The 18,476-nt window shown below is 35.1% G+C and overlaps 1 protein-coding gene across 1 annotated transcript in view; it reads right to left on the bottom strand.

Moving 5' to 3' along the window:
- The window catches only part of IL1RAPL1 (interleukin 1 receptor accessory protein like 1), a 1,306,826-nt gene that overhangs the window by 32,632 nt on the left and 1,255,718 nt on the right, over positions 1-18,476 (bottom strand). The window contains exon 9 of the mRNA XM_074323621.2: positions 962-1,105. Coding sequence (XP_074179722.1) covers positions 962-1,105 — 144 coding nt within the window. The remainder of the gene's footprint in view (positions 1-961; positions 1,106-18,476) is intronic.

Below are 18,476 nucleotides of genomic sequence, written 5' to 3'. Positions count from 1 at the left end.
CAACCTATAGTTCTACCTGTGGATTTATTCCAGAGGATCCTGGAAATGTGGTAGCATGGGCAATTGCTTCATTTTCCTCAGTATCATTTAGTGCAAAACTGACAATCAATGAGAAAAAAAGTTGATAAATACGATCAAGAAAACTTTATCATCTGCACTATTTATTGGTTTGCATATGCTTCCTATATTGCAAGTTAATCTTATATATAAATTACTTTCAAATGAGCAAAAAGGAAAAAACTTAAGTCCTCTAATGGGTGTTTTAAGGAGCTCAATTTTGAAGACCCCAAATTTGTCTTAGATTGTACACATATTCATGACTGACCAGAGGCAAATAATAATTACTATTTCTATGAAAACAATATTTACTTGTCCAATTTCAGTAAAATTATTAGATGTATTATTATGAAAACGATGTGTGCACTTTCCTATCTGTTGGTCCACACTTGGAATAAAAATCAGCTTGTCTAAATATAACTAAATAAACAGGATTGAAAAGACTGCTGGATGAATTCTAAAATATTCAGTAGTTTATTATAACTGATCAGTTTAAACAACATTGATATTCACTTTAAACTATTAGGCGAGGGAGCACAATTAAAAGAGACACTCCTTACTTATAGAAAAGTAAAGCTGGACTGTCACTACTGATTACAAGGTGAGAGAAAATGAATACACTGATAGCATTGCAATCAGCATTTGTAATTCGCAAGTGCTGCTTGGAATAGGACTCTCAAAAGGGTAGGTGTTGCTTTACAATTTTCAAAGGAAATACCAATTGACTTCAAAGCATCACCCATACAGTGCCATATAAAAGATGAATTTACAAACCTAACATTGAAAGATTATAAGAGATGCCATCAATGGTTATGCAGGTAACTTTTCTTTCCCCTCAATAAAACAAAGACAGGAAACAAAAAAGACTATTCAGAAAGAACATTAAAAAAAGAACTCATCTTACCTCCATCCAGCTCTTCAGTGCCAAAATGATTCCTGTAGAAGAGCATGATTTCTATTTTGTAACATTTGTAGATGGTCACCAAACAAACAAGCAGCAAAAGGATCGCGCCAAGCCCTCCAGCAAGTTCAACTGTGTACATCAGCTCTAGGGAAAAAAAAAAATCACAAGAGATAATTATACCACATTCACATTCAAAATCATAAATTCAACTCAACTTCACAGTTTTGTGGATGAAACCAGATGTGGGCAGTGGATTAGCACAACTCCTTCCTTTTTTCCATGAAAATTTGACCTTTTGATAACTTTCTAGCTTTGTTTCCTAGGTAGCCACAAGAGGTGGTCTGTGGTAACTGTTGCTAAGCAACACTGCTTATGGTAAAAATGAACCTATGTTGGTAGATGGCATTTGGATTGAGAACTATAAATACCTGATTGGAAACTATATTTTTGGGCTTGCCTGAGTGCAGTAACTCTTATATACAAACATATCCCTTGTAGAAATCCTGCAAGTTACGCTTATAGGGTTGATAAAAGAAATATTGGTCCCTGTTGATATGAAACTTTTAAGCCAGGATGGCTTCTGAATCCAGCCAACATGAAACTTTATCTTTCCCACTTGAGCTGTCACCTGGGGGTTGGGGCTAAGGGAAGGTGAGGGGTCAAACAGAACAGCATCTGAAGGGCAATGTGAACTGTTGCATAGAGTATTGGGTGGACCACCTAATCGATACAGTCTGCGGGCTTCTGCCAGGAGCAATGAATACTCCTTTCTTACATCTTTCTCAATAAAGTGGGGCCAATGTGGGCTACCATAGTCTTGGAGGCTGAATGCTTACTTGGGTTTTAAGAAGTAAGCCACCTAGTGGATGTCACACCAGAATATATTGGTATTATTTTCCTTTCACTAAGATACTTAAAAGTTTTTTCTTTTCCTTTGTTTCCCCTTTTACTAGGCATGGTACTATATTTTACCCTAGTAAGGGATTTTGTTGTCATTCACTGTATATAAGTTCTCTTATTCCTATTCAATACCTATATTACATCAAAAAATTATCAGGCAATTTTGGGGGATAAAATACTCACTTCTTTTTTCTCCTTTAGAACTCACGGACATTATAACAAATTCAAGGCTACTGGCATTTAAACATTCAGTCAGAATGCACAGATTTTGAAATTCACTTTAACTAACTGCCTCTGTATGCACGTTGTCCTTGATCAAAATAATCTAAATGTTGTGATTGATGGGTAGCCATTGTTCCCTGCAGTTGACAACTACCTTGAAAAGTACTAGATTCCTTCATTACCATTAAAGATAAATATTCCTGAAATAATGGCTCTAAAATAATGGTACTTTTGATTCTGTAATTTAGACTCCACCAATGGGTTATCCAATTTTGTAACACACTCAATGCAGGCTTAGACTGAGAACTTTAAAATGATATATGGTTTTGTATTGACAACTACTCTTGGGTTACAAGATCATTTGTGAGACCTTGAAACGGGGTGAAACCATCATGGGTGCCATGCAGTATCAGTGATAAATAATCTGAAAAGCATGGCCAACATTTTCTCACAAGGACATTTTGTGCAAGCTTGCATGTGATGTCACTTTTCCTGTGATAATTGCAGAAAAAAAGTCAGCCATACTTCTCATTATCTAGTCCTTCATTTCTAATTCAAGAGTTTCATAAAAACAAAACAAAACATGTATAACTATTGTATAATCCAGTGCATTTTTCTGCTTGTATTAAAATTAAAAGGGACATAGAAGAAAATATAAAAAGTGATTGGACTTTATGAATTGAAGAAAGAAAAATAAAATGAGCTATTAAATCTTTTAGAGTCTAAGTAAATTAATATGATATGAAATGTGAAATACTGAAAAGGACCTCCAGGAAATTTTTATATTTTGTATTTCTAAATATCAGACAGCTTTATCTGCTGACTCTTCTCAGGGACTACACAAAATAGCACTACAAAAGTACCAGGAATGAAATATAAAATGCTCTTCCGTATACTATTTCCCCAATATTATGTGAACAGAAAAGATAAGTGGGTAGATAATTCTGCGGGGTGCATTGAGTCTTATTCTCTCAGGATATCTGTTAAACTCCACCACACATAGAGGCCGGCATAAAACTCTAACCTATGGCCATAAGTTAATTTATATACCAGTAAAATCTGGTTTAAATTACACTGCATAGGATGGGAGAGATAAGCATTTGGACTATGGCTTCTTTTAAGATTCATTCTGTTTTCTGATTTAATGCATTAAACATTTGGACTTTATCACTCTAAAATGTCTTGCGTGAGAAAAGAAATGGAAAAATAATGGAGAATGCTTAACTGCCACTCCTAAACACTAAGTGGAAGTGGAAGTGTCCAATGGAACTACTATATTAGAAAACTTTGGGCAGTTTCTAGTGAAGTTAAATCTGAAGCTATCCTGCCAGAAGCAATTACACTCTTAGGTATTTACCCAAAGGAAATACAAGCAGCTATCCATAGGGAAACTTGTACAAGAATGTTCAGAGTAGTCTTATTCATAGTAGCCACAACTGGAAATAACCCAAATGCTCATTAACAGGAGATAATGAATGAACTGTTGTGTGTCCATATGATATGAGTAGAATATACTTAGCAGTTAAAAAAAATAAACTATGATATATGCAACATGCATGATTCTCACAAAGTTATGTTAGGTGAAGGAAGCCAGACACAAAGTAATATGTTTGGTATAATTCTATTTAAATGAAGCCCAAAATAAACCATATAGAAATCACAAAATGGATTCTGTGTGGATGGGTGACGTGAACATTTATTAGAAAAAGGCAAAAGGGAACTTTCTGAGGTAGAAGAAATATTTTGTATATTTTTTCAGGTGTGGATACACAAGTATATGCATTTGTCAAAACTCATTGAGCTGAACACTTAAGATCTATGCATTTCATCTTACGTTAATCATACTTCAATTCTTTAAAAAACTGATTTTTAAAAAAGAGCCGTTATAAATTCTAACCCAAGGTCTATGTGGGGAGAATCTGTAAAGAAAGCTGGGAGTCAGGGCAGCTGCTCTGCTGTAGATAACTGCCCAGTCAGGGGATGGTTCTTCCGTGGTGTCCCCAAGGACACCCTTTGATTCTGGAGGCATGGCACTGGGCCTGGGCACCTAGCACGCCTTACACACCCATATCAAGTCAAATAGCTTTTGAAACAATCAAAACCTGTGCCTGAAACATAATCTTATCAATCTAATCAGCAGACTTCTCATTTTCTTCAGATAGTATGTATAATACTGGTCTCTACACACTTTTTAAAAACTTTAAGAAATTGGATCTATAGAGAACTTAGACAAAAATTATATAAAAATAAGTCCTTTGTATTTTTAGAGAAGTAATTGCCCAAAAGTGAATTATTCCCATTTCTAGATGTCATGAGCCACTCAAAAATTTTTATACACTATCTCAAATACACTATTCACCAGGCTAATCAATAGTATTGTCTGAAATGTAATGAGAAAAAGAGAGCAGGGTTATGTAGCTTAGCAATGACAAAGTTGTCTTGTGTCAAAGGAATACCTCCTTTAAGGTACAAACATATGAACAGTTATATATACCCAGAGTAAGGGCGATAAGCAATGAGTCTTCTGAGTCATATGATAGTCATTTACTAATAATGGGAATACCAAAAACTGATCCAAAGAAATAGCACTTACACGGAGCTAATTGATCCTGAGATCTTGAGAGTGTCTCAGATTTCCCCCAGATACTTCTGTAGTATCACAAGGTATTCTTAAAATGTCCTTGGAGGTCAGAAAAGAAATGAGTCTTTCCCTTCAGTACACACAGCACTGCCTGCTCCTCAGTTACAACATTATTTTAGGTAAGAGTAATTTATATGCCTTCATTTTATAAATACGTGCAGGTTAAAAATTTTCCATTTGATTTAAGTTATTCACATTGGTTTATATAGCATGTGTAAACTCTCCCAAAGAAAATGGTGTATTAGATTTAGCTTCCACATTTCTTTTGCTCCAAGCTGGACACATTCATTAATATGAGTGCTACCCATTATTGCTTATACACGGGGTCAGAACAAAATTACTAGGGGTCAAATTCTGTTACAGTTAAAAGAAATGATTTGGGCCCACTGCTGTATTTTATCTTTACATTACAATGTGAACAGTATTGCCCCAGGAAATGTCATTTTCCCTTTGAAATGGAATCTGCTTTGCAGCTCAAGTTCCAGTTGCCAGGAGTGGCAGCATTTAAAAAATAAAAAAGATTCTATTTCAGCACAATTCAACATCAGAGGATGGAAAGAGAAAGTGCAGACCTTTTAAAATCTGTTTAGCCTTTGCATTATTTTGTTACAATGATAGACTTTGCCCCCTTTAAGGGACTGAGACTGAATATTGAGAATTGTAAAGCAAAATCACTAGGCAAAACCTAAGGGAAGCTGGCATTTGGTTAAACACAACAAATGAACAAGTGCCAAAGAGTTACATTTAAGGGCACCAGCAGTCATTTAGTTACAGGCAATTAACAATAGTCCTTGGAAAGCTCCGGTAAGGGCTAAGGGAAAACACATTGATTATTGCTGCAGTAGTAGACTGCTTTTGGGAATAAATTGCTTCAATTTGAAACTAGATTTGCTACAAGCATTTTGAGCAATGACTACAAATTTTTTTTTATCAAGACAGTTGGACCAAGCAGCCTTTAAAAAGAAACAGCTAATTAAAATAAAGCGCATGCCATCTCTTAGTATATTGGATTACATTGCAAATAATAAATGCATTTGGTGTACACTAATCTTGCTGCAATTACCTAGTATAGTTTGGGATCCTATTTATTTTATTGGCCTGTATCTGGTGTTATGGTGTGCAAACTTTTTCTGCTAGGTATCTCTAAAGAGGTAAAGACGTTAACAAAGTTAAATCAAAGTGTCTATGTATTTTTGAACTCCTCACTTGGAGTTTTCATTTTGCATCTCTCTCTTTCTTTCTTATAATCTTGTTTAAAGTATAACTGAAAATTTTAGGTGGCTTATTCTTATATAGTTCGTCCTAAAATTGCCTCATTCATTTTATAAAGTCCTTTGAAATGCTCTGCTCTGATTTATATTCAGTAAGATGCAAGTTTGTGGGGGAAATGCATGATAGACAATATAATGATCCCAGTTTATTCATTAGCTTCACCAAGTACATTTCTTCTTCTCTCATTGTGTTATAAAGAGCTAAACTTTATAAGGATTTATCCATCCACATAAATTCATATGCATATTTATTTCTCTGGAGCAGTATAACTTATTTGTTCCTGGCAGGAGGATAATTATGCTCAGCCTACAAAGATATTCAACTCAATCCTACAATACATCAATGCAATTTAGAAGCAGTTAAATTTTTTTTGGTAACACATTAAGAAGCGGAATTGCTATTCACATAATAGCAAGAAAAATGTTTTGGGGAGGTACAAACTCGTATGTAAAGAGAGCAGTTCTGCTCTTGCAAAGTGCTTTTTGGAACACGGCAGGGTCTACCAAATAGTAATAATAATAATAATAAAAATGCAATGGTCTCTGAATGCAGCAGTTTGGTCTGTGAACTAAACCAAACATTTGAGCAAACTATTACCATCAAAGTAGTATACTTTGCCATTTTGGAGAGAAGATTTCAGCAAAGTATCAAATTAACTTTAAGTTACTGCCAATCAAGAATGCAAATATGGTCATTGGCTAGGACCCACCATTAGGGCCTACTTAGAGTAAGCTCCTACAAACCCTGGAAACTGAATTGTTACATGTTAATAAACTATTAAAAATGAAAAGTAAAATAAAAGACTAGAAGGAAAAAATGCATCCTTCTCTATAGTTTGCTAGAGTCCACCCTTGGAATATGCTTTTCCTCTTCCCAACCCGACAGGAAGGGTGCTACATTTTGTTTTGTTTCCTATGACGTAGAGAATATTCATAAGTGGTATGTATTAAAAGACAATTTAAAATGACAATAATTGAATAAAATACAAATTCATGAGTTTATATTAATCATAAATACATTAATATTAAGGGAAGCTCTCCCTTAGAGCAGAATGCCAATTGGTCAATATAGAAGGGGTGATAGAATTAGGAGTCACCATTTCTTTGCCATCCTAATAATTAATCCAGGCAAGAATTATCAACAAAGGCTATAATTGTTGAATGAAAGACTGATGTGGTAGGATATTCACATCACCTTAAAGTACCTCCCCACTGAGTATTTATTAATAATTAAGGGGGAAGTGAACAGCATTTTAAGGAAGTGACCAAAATTAACATCACCAGTAATGGGACAAATTGACATCATGTACCTTCCAATGTGATGGCACAATATCATTTATGTTGTATTCTAGCCAGAAACAGTAAATACCCAAAATAAGGAGGAAATAGCAGGGAAATGCAAACTGAGGGACATACTACAAAAAATAAAATGTGGTTTTTACTCTTCAAAAATGTCGATACCACGAAAGACAAAGAAAGGCTCAGGAAACATCCCGGATTAAAAGAGACAAAAAACTTGACAAGTAAACGCAGTGTGTAATACTGGATGTGAAACATGGTTTAATAGGTATTATTGGGACAATCTTTGAAATATAAAGCTAGACTATGTATTAGATAACAGCATTCTAGCATTTTAAATTTTCCTGAATTTGACAATTACACTCTGGCTTTATAAGATAATATCCTTGCTTTCAGGAGATTCACACTGTAAGAATTTAGTCATGATGTCTGCACTTTACTCTCATGTGGTTCAGCAACATGTGTCGTGTGTTAATATACAGAGTGTAGCTTTATTTTTTCATTTACCTATCTAGACAAAGAGAGATAAGGCAAATGTGGCAAAATGTTAATAATTAGTGAATCTAGTTGGAGAGGATATGTGGAAATTTATTGTACTATTTTTGTAGGTTTTCTGAAATGTCTGCATGTCTTTTTTTTTTAAATAAAAAGTTAAAACAGAAAAGACAGGTCCAATGGTAAGATAACATTGTTGCAAGTGTTATTGTCACTCGAGTGTATTTTGGGTTGATTACTTTTGGCTTGAAATTTTATTATTTACAGCTATTCTAATGTAATCTGTACAAAGCCTTCAGTTTAATCTTCCAAATACATGTCCTAACCTTGGAATTTCTTCAGTAATTGTTAGCTGATTTACGTGCTCATGGAAGAAAATCTGAACCACTTGTGTTGGCATTCAAAGTCCTTCACTCCTTTATTTATTTTTATTAAAATTTATTGGGTGACAATGGTCATCAAAACTACATAGGTTTCAAGTGTACAGTTCTATAATACATCATCTATATATTGCATTATGTGTTCACTACCCAGAGTCAGTTCTCCTTCCATCACCATATATTTGAACCCTTTTGCCCTCTTCTACCTCCTTCCATTTCCTCTTCTCCTCTGGTAACCACTAAACTGTTGTCTGTGTCTGAGTTTTTGCTTATTTGTCTTGTTCTTCTGTTGTTTTCAGTTTTATGTTCGACATATGAGTGAAGACATATGGTTCTCTACTTTTTCTGTCTGACTTATTTCACTTAGGATAATAATCTCAAGATCCATCCATGTTGTTGCAAATGGCAGTATTTCATCTTTTCTTATGGCAGAGTAGTGTTTCATTGTGTATAGATACCACACCTCCAGCTAGAATAATCCCTCCAACTATGAATTGAATTTGATATGTTTTCCCAATTCTATACCGACCTAGAACTTTTCCTTTCCACTTATCAAAATACTACCAATCCTGCAAGGCAAGGCTAAGATCTGCACTTTCTTTTTTTTTCTTCTTAACAGTTTTTTATTTTTCAATTACAGTTGTCAAACATATAACATTAGTTTCAGGTATACAACACAGTGATTAGACATTTATATAACTTATGAAGTGAAGATCTGCACTTTCAATGAAGCTTTGCCAACTAAAAGTGATTCCTTAGAACATGTATTTTCTGTAGCTTTTTTGGTGGCTTACCATGTTGCACTATATCATTTAGTTTTCTTTATGGTTTTGCATTATAAACGATTGCTTTACTTTAGGACCTCTACTCTGGCTGTTCCTTGTGAGTGGAATGTTCCTCCCCAGATTTCTGCATGCCTCCCTCTTCACTTCCCTTTGCTCATAGAATACCATCTCAAATCAGTCCACCGACCACTCGTTCCAAGTCACAAGCCGGTGGCTGCAACTTGCATTGCTTTTCTTTCTCTATTTTTTCCTATAACATTTATCACTAGGTAGCATAATATTTAATTTTCTTATTAATAAGTATTATTATTGTTTATTGTCTGTCTCTTCCCACTGGAATTTAAATTTCATCAGGGCAATTTTTTTTTGTCTATTTTGCTCATATTTTTTATTAATCTATCTACACCCCTTGAAGACTATCTTAGACATAGCAGGTGCTCAATGAATATTTGTGGAATACATGAACATAAATTAGAACAAACTCAGTTTCCTAATAAAAAGTTAGACTTTTGTGCATTCCCACTCTAAAATTCCAAGAATATCTGTGTGAGCCACTTTTTCAGCCAACCAAAAGGTTCAGGCAACTGATGATGTATAATTATTAATATGCAGCCGATTAACTTGGTAATAAAACTTCATTCTATAGAAAAATGGTCAACTTCATAGTATAGGTTTAGCAATATTCTTTCATTCATAAATCCAATGACTATATAATCTTGTATAGACTTACAGGACTAGGAAAGTTTGTATTTACTCGGCATTTAGAAATAAATTATGCATCACTTTACATTTTTGATATTGCTATTTATTTTTTCTTTTCACTCACTCATTCACTTTCTCTTTAGTAAGTGCCTTAAATGTGCCAAGCATAGTGCTTTGAGTTCTAGTGATACAATGATGGATGAAATATGCTTCTTGCCTTAAAGGAGATTATGTCTAGTTGCAGAGTCAGGCACACAGGCAATTATTTTAAAACAAAATAATGAAAGCTAATATGTATTGTGCACTTACTTAAGTGTCACTCTGCTAGGCCTTTTGTATAGGTGTAAGAAATACTCTACTGTAAGTATCATAACCGTAGTTGAGCAACTCACTTGGGGTGTTTGTGCACATGTGTGTTTGTGATTCTTTTGGGGGACTTTAGATGTAGGGATCGGACATTGTGTGGCACAATATAGAACAGTGCCTGCAAAGGTGTTTGGCAAGTAGCTAGGCCTGGAGTACAGGGAAAATGAATGTATGTTATAATGGGTGATGGGAGGCAAATTCATGTAGTGATTTGTCCGCTAGACTATGTTGTTTATCTTTTTCTTTTTCTTTTCAAAGCAACTGACATGAACCTTGTCAATAAATATTTGTTTGAAAGATTCATGATATCAATGAAGCCAGGTTTCCCAAAATTAGGTCAGAAAAATAGGACAATGATGCTCCCTTGAGGAAAATTGACATATTTTTTAAATGTATAATGTGGTATTACTAACACAGAGCTTCATCACTGGAAGCATTTCCCATTTGGATTATAAAAGCACTGTTTGAAATAGGTCTATCTAAAGGCTACACAGACATTATGTATTTGCACACATTCAACATACAAAGTATTCATATGTTTCCTCCTTCATCTTAGCTCTTATAAGATTGAGTATGATGGGGAGAAACTAGACAAAGAAGGAAGATACTGCTATAGTAAAGAGCAAAATAGGCCTCAGGTGACCAGCTTAGAAGACAGGACTATTGTATATCAAGGTGTCAAACTTCAGCAATGCCTAAAAGAAAATCTCTTAGAAGAGGAAGTATTTGTTTTCTCTCTACTAGGAATTTCCTTCTGAACATGTCATACAAATAGACAGGCACAGATGGAATGTTACAAAACATCTCTTGAGAGAAAATTGTCAGAATGAAGGTGGCATTGCCATTTTACTCCTTTTGTTAAGGGCTGCAGTGTTTATCCTAAAAGCAATCCTCCATCAGAGAATATATTGTCACAGTTAGAACAATTTGGTCTTCCATTGGGAATGCTTTCGATTGGCCTAAGGACCCAGAACATCTGGACTATAACCAACAACTGGAGATAACCAATAGAAGAAGCCATGTTTTGTACAAAAACATCGAACCCTTCTAAAAAAATCGCATGACGATTTACAGTATATTCAATTGTTGAAAACAGATTTATAAAGTATTTTATACATGTAAAAACTGATTGTATTGCAATAAACAAAATGGGATGCTTTGATAAACTTCAGAATTTCATGTTATTATAATAATTTTCTTCCTTTACGGTTTTAAACATACTTCCTAATTATCGAAAGCATTAGAATAACATGTGTTCGGCAAAAGCTGTTTCTCTCATGAGACAAGTTTCATTCAAAATCTTTCTGATTCCACAGAGCTAGAGACTATTAAGGCAAAAACAATAATCAAACCATGCGCTGGTTCATTTCCCTCAATGGAAGTAACAGAAAAAATCAATTTCTTATCTCTCTTGAATTTTTTGATCACTCTGCTTTCTGAAAACATAAAAATGCTGAGGAAAATAGTGGTAACTTTGCCTCCCTTTCTCATTTTGTAAAGAAATACTAGTCAAGAATTTATTAACACTTGGTTAATTTAATGTATTCTTTTACGCTATTTTAGATACTGAGATACTTAAATAATATAGACAAATTTGTTTGTCTGGGGAGAATTAAAAGTGCATCCAAGCAGTTGTGAGTCATTACCTTGAAATTGTGGGATAGTATAAATGAGTTTTCAAGCCATATTCATTTTATATTACATAGAAGAATTAGAATTCCAAGCTGATTTAAGTCAGGCGATTTATGTGTGTCGTTCTTTCAAGCTTTGATAATGGCCTCTTCCATTTCAGTTTCCATGAATTTGACAGCCATTACCAGTCACTACTCTTAACTGCAGTCACATATCTTAAGGAATTGCAATTTCTGTTTTGCACTTATAGGAACGTGTCATCTAAAGATCTGAGTCAACTTTACAAAAGCTTAAAACCATAAGAAAATCCCTGGGAAGAGCAACCACTTCATTTAACTTTCAAGATTTGCAAAATGAGGTACAATGACTCAAAACTCTTGAGAATCTGTAAAATCTGACAAACGGTCTAATACATATTATTAGTCATTCAGGGTTTAATATGTTCTTCCTGCACTGGGGCTTAAGGGCAATTAGTTTACAAATGACAAAAATGAAGAACAATGACACAATGAGACTTGCTTTAGGTCAAGCACAAGTGAAGAGTCAAAAACAAAACACTGTCAAGTAACTGTCCTTTTTTTCATTCCAGTTTACAATTTCTTTTCAGTCCTCATTCATATCAAATTTCAATTTATGCTAATGATTTTTGGGTGGTTTTAAAAATGACCTTTTTGTGCTGTCTTAAATATACCACTGGATTTTTGTGTGAAATAAAAATAAAATGTATTTTAATAGCATTTAAATGTCTATTTTTAATTTAGAGAAATCAACCTCCAGATATAGCATCCTTCATAGAACACATGCTAAAAATAGTATCTGTGTCCTAAAAACAGAGACAAATAGCTAACATATTTCTTACAGATGGCAAATGTAATTCTCAACAATAAAATCTAATACAAGTTACCGTGGTAATTTATTGGAAATCAACACACTTTTTCCTACTATATGACCCAGGAGAGTAGTTAGCATTTTTTCATGTGTCATGTCTAATTTCTCACGTTAGTGACCTGGCTGTCAAAGTTCAATATACAGGAACTGCTTATTAAAAGTTATACCTTGCATTTTATGACCCAGTTGTGCCATTTCTCAACTGACTGCAGGAATTCACCACCGTAAAAATGCACAGCCATCTCCCTCTCCCCCAAATTGTTGCTTTAATGAGCTAGGAGGGTGGTAGACATCCCTCTGGCAACAGTGACTCCACTGCTAAGGACACCCAACCCAGTGCTTTGCCCATAGCTGTCTCTTAATGCATATTTGGTGAATGGGAATGATATGTTGCTTTTTCACACAACAGCATTATATGAATCATCTTTAAGCAGCCAGCAGTGAAGTGAGATGTTGAGCAGGTTATGAAACATTGTCAGTCAACAGATTGTTTTGACCTAGAAATAATGAGAAAATGTGATTCTGAAAAGGAAGAGAGAGTGGTGTGTAGGTGGGTGGTGGCCACAAATATGCTATCCTGTTTGTGATCTCTGATCACATATGTGGAAATGTGCTATGTGTGTGCTAGATGACATCGGTGGGATGCTTGCAAATATCTTAAACTAAATTATTTTTTTAATTGTTATTTTCTAAATTATTATTTTGTCATTCTCAGACAACACAAAGATTGGAGTTCCAGTGGATTTCCTCTGCTCTCATCTTAGGTTTACTTGTGTTTTATAACTTCTGTTACATGCTAGACCGATGCCTGTTAAATCAAATTGAACTTTTGAACACATAGGAACTGTTTATCCATGTTGGGTTACTGTGTTATTTTTCCTTTGCCTGTTTTGCCATCATGTCATTTATGAATAATATGTGGATGTTCATTTCTCACACTATGCCTGTCCTTGCTTACTACATATACTTGAGATTTAGCTGAATACAAGAGTTCATATATATGCTGTTGAGACATTCCTAAGGGGATATGTAGGAACTATGTCTAACAATGACAGCTGTCTTCATTTAAGAGGTTACTTATTTAATACTTGAGGAGTCCCCTCTAAGATATCTTTCTGAGTAGCAAATGTCTTCTATAAAGCACAATTTCACTGAATACACGAGGCAAGTAACCTCATTAAGAGTAGAATGTGAGGGCAATGTTCAAATAGGTTCGAAGGTGTTGACAATGTAAAAAGAATGAGGCAATTAGTGGGAATTAGTCCCACTGACTGGCTATACTCCTCTTTCATTCTTCTCTCATGGAAATGGTGAACTCAAGAGAGCTAGCTGCTCTTTCCCTATGAGAGCTACCAAGTTTAGAAGAGGATCCATTGCCTAGGCAAAGACCTTGGTATGCCAATTTTGAGCCACAGACCAGCACCATCAGTGGTCAATAAGGAACTTGTTCGAAATTCAAATATTGAGCCCCTCCCCAGGCTATTGAATTCCAATCACTGTTTAACAAACTCCTTAGGTGATTTGTGTGTACTGTAAAGACTGCAACAACAACAGCAAAAATAGATTGTGAAGCACTTCTCCAGGGACTTCTAGTTGATTCTCCAAGAGGGAGGACACAAGGAACCTATATTTTGTCAATTTCTGTGGTATGAGAATCTCTTGACCTTCCAATCACATCGGGTATAATCTTGCAGGGTTTTCAAGACTGAAAAACCTGTCCTTCTGATGATACCCATACTGTAGGTCAACTGGTGGCAGTTTTGTCCCCTGGGGATATTTTCAATATTTGGAGACATTTTTCGTTGTCACAACTGGGAAAGGTACTATTGGCATCTAATGGATAGAGGCCAGGGATGCTGCTTAACACTTTACAAGGCATAGGACAGCCCCCCATGATGAAAAATTACCCGACACAAAATGTCAATAGTGACAAGATTGAGAAATTCTGCTGCAAAGTTCATATTACTCAGAATACATTTAATCATCCCATTCATCACATTTATGAAGTGAGTTATGTATATTGAATCATATAACAGAGAAGTACAAGATAAAGACCTTTATCAATAATATAATATTTAGCTAGGAAAACAAGTGAAAAATAAAATAAAACAAATAAAGGATGTCCAGTGACTATGTCCACGTGCAATTAAATACTAACAGGTTTGGTCCACATAATTAGTTCAACAGGAATGATACAAACTGAAGGTTTTATCATTCTTGGCTTCCAATATTGGTTTTGTCCAGGATCATTCCTTTGTTAGTTATTAATTGAGAAATAAGCTAATCATCAGTAAACAGTGGTCCTTTTCTTTCTTAACAAAGATGTTGCTTGGATATTCTAGTTCATACTGAAGAAAACTAAATGACCTAAATGACTACCAGGCAAAAGTATGCTACATAATAAATCTCCATGCTGTAGCTGATCAGGAAAATCTGCAATCAACAGACCTTTGAAAAAATATTCCGGTGTTGAGGCAAAAATAACATGGAGTTAACCTCACTTAAATCACATATTCCCTGTCTAAGGAAATAGGTTAGTTTTCATGCCTGTAATTTTGGTGGCAATCAAATAACCTTGTTCAAATGTCCACATCAAGAAACTCATAGGTACAAAATCACCAATATCAGACAATTTGTGCTCCTGCCCTTCGTAATAGCCTCCAAGTGTGGTGTTATCTTTGTGTGTTTTGTTTATTTTGCCATTAGCTACCAAGAAAAAAATTGGGGTGAGCTGTTCAGATGTCTTACATAATTGAAGGAGAAGCCAGAAAAATGATACAGAAGAAAATTTGGAATGCAAAATGTGAGATCTTATCCAAGGAGAGAATTTGTTAACCCTGATGGCTCTGATTTGCAGATACTGCAGCAACATAACTTAAGTTCTTTAATCTGTTGGCATTGCATAAGCAATGAAGTGGAACAGAATATACTACCCTGATATGTATCTTTGGCATAAGTATTATTTTAAGCTAGTTATTTTTAAGAAACAGCAGACATAGAAGAAGCTCTGAAAACTAAGAAGTTACCCTTTTGTAAGACACATTTACATTTACAAGGGAAATTTCCATTTACCAGAGTTTCTCCCTCTCCGTACCAGAAAGAGGGTGACTTCAAATTTCTAGAAACTGGTCAATGGAGAAGGCAAGGACTTAAATCTGTATAACAACCTTATCCTTGTTTACTGTGCTTTTACTGATAACTTTCCATAACTGTCCCTCCCTCCAACATCCCATTTCATCTTTAGTTTGAGATGGTATTTAAGGTGGTGGCTTCGGCCATTTCAAGGAGTTACTCAGTTTTCCTGAGTTTCTCCCATGTACATGGGAGGTATGCATGTTATTGAACTTCTGTTTCTTTTTCTCCTGTTAATCTGATTTCTTATTACAGGCCGGTCTCCTCCAAGAACCTAGAAAGTTAGAAGGAAAATATTTTTCTTCACCCATGGCAATGACTCAATAAAATTGACTCTTTCCTGCATGTCTACTCAGTTTTTAATGGGTCACTGTCTTTCTAGGGAGATGCCACCACATAGAGAGGTAGGAGGTTTTGATATCTGGGCAGTTTGGTTTTTCCATATTCTGAAATCAGTGGTTAAAGATGTCAAATGAGCCCCAAGAGAGGTTTAAACAGTTCTAAGTTCTTACTGTAGCTCTCAGTAAATAAATGCACTAGGTAAATACTAACAACGATAGGGGCACATATTACAAGAATGATTCATTATAAGAAGGGATAAGGAGTCCACTGGGTCTGAATTCATCCGGCTTTAAAACAATGCATCCTAAATGATGTGCATGTTAATTACATTACTAAAGATATTCTGAGGACTAGGGAGTTTATTGAACAAGTCTAATTCCTATCGACTACATTCTTTGGAGGGAGAGAGAGTGTGCACAAGAATTAAAATGGGTTTGAGGGGGAATAGAAAAATACCTAGATGTTCATCATTATTAACTAGTCTCTCAGAGAGATGCTTTGCCAGTTCCAAAACTACTTCATGATGAATGAATTGCCTTATTATTATAATCAATATATCAAAACACAACCATTCAGGACAGGATTGATAATGAACATCCCCTTAATGTGACAGTTGCAAAGCTAAACAGTCCCTAGAAGCACAATTCTATATTAGGAATGTTTAATATCAATACAATATAAAAAGCAGATAATGGCATTTCAAATTAAATAGGTTCTTATTTCCTGTTCATTTGATTTTATGAATGCCAGATACATAGTAGGTTCTTAATAATTATCATTAAACGTATGAATAAATGAAAGAAGATGTACTTTAGGGCAATACATTCAAACTAAAGTAAATCTACTGTAAGGTAAAATATACAATCAATGGAACAAAATTGCTGGAGGTAAATCTGACCACATTAATAAAAGATAAATTAGATTTGAGGGAGATTTTAATGAAACACATTATTGCTGCATCCTCAATTACCAAGAATATCATGTGGTTGGAGCAGAGAAATATAATAGCTAACATTTATTGAGTGATAAATATACGTCAGACATGTGATACATATTGACATATATTAGTTTATTTAATCCTCGGACCTGCTCTATATGGCAGGTATTATTATTATTACAATTTTATATGTGAGACATTTGAGGCTCTCAGAGATTAAGAAATTTGCCCAACATAGCACACATAGTAAGCGCAGAGTTGGGTTTTGAACAGACAGCCTTGCTCCAGAGTCCACAACCTCAACCATTAAACTGCTTTGCTCCAATAGTAAATGTACACACTTTGAGGTCATCTTGAGTTAAAGGGTATGGACCAAAAACACAGAGTGAAAAAGAAATTTGGGACCACCTGATGGGTACAAGGGCAGCTAGGATTGAGCACAATGCTGCTGAGTAGTGTCAGGGAAGAGAAAATTCCCCTCTACCCTTCTTGAGTTCTCATGGCTAGACTAATAATAAAATTGACACAGTTTAATTTGTGAGTATAAGAGATCATAAATGATGCTCAAGATCATAAAATGATGCTCAGAGAAATGACAGAAGCAGGCACCTTTTTATACTTTTTATACAAAGAAACAATAAACTTTTGAGGAATTGATAGGACAAACAAAAGTGCTCATTAGTATGGAATCTAAGCGAGGGTTGGGCTTGGGTAGTAAATTAATAAAGTGGCAACAAGGTTTGTTTATGTGAGTGTTTTGGATTCTTTAACTCTGGTGATAAGGGTGTCTTTTCAGCCTCCAGGGGCAAAGAGGGCACCTTTCACATGGGAGATTTATCTCCTGGTTAAAGGGGGGCAGATAGAGAAGGAGATCCTTCTTGCATTGAAAGTTTCTTAAATACCTTTAATTCAAAATAATCAGTATGGCATATGGGATATTTTGAGGTGGCATACCCTGGGCGCCAACAGTTTCCATTTGTAGAATTGTTTGTCAGGGAAATGGAAAATTTAAAAAAATGGAGAGAATAGGAAAGGTCAGAGTTTTGGAGGGAAACTGAAGGTCAGTGTTTGATGCATGTTGAATCCAGCACCAGCATCTAAAAACCTAAGCAAAGGCATCTGGGTAAAATATTCAGAGACTTAAACATGGAATTCAATCATGTATGGATAATAGTGGGAACAAGAAATGACACAATACTGAATGTATCAATTCTCCGCTTTGGTTCTTTTTGAAGCAAGTGTCTAACTTTCAAGCTTGTCAGGCCAGAAAGTGGAGTGAGGAATAAGGGGCAGGGCAGTCATAGACTAATATGGCCCCATGGCCCTTGCCCCTTTATTCTTTGTCTCTCTTTAGTTGCATAATCCAGTTCTCTGTATAGTATGTGAAATATATCTATATTGAATGTCTGACATTATTCTGTCAAAATACCTTCCCTGGCTGCAGGAATCAACAACTTTGAATATTCTCAAGTAAGGTTTATCTATGATCAAAGTTCCTGGTAAATTTTCAGCCAGTTTTTGTG

The sequence above is a fragment of the Rhinolophus sinicus genome, chromosome 18 (genome assembly GCF_057876585.1).
Source record: "Rhinolophus sinicus isolate RSI-liver-muscle chromosome 18, RSI-T2T, whole genome shotgun sequence".
NCBI classification, from domain to species: domain Eukaryota; kingdom Metazoa; phylum Chordata; class Mammalia; order Chiroptera; family Rhinolophidae; genus Rhinolophus; species Rhinolophus sinicus.
This window is presented reverse-complemented; position numbering and strand designations above follow the sequence as displayed.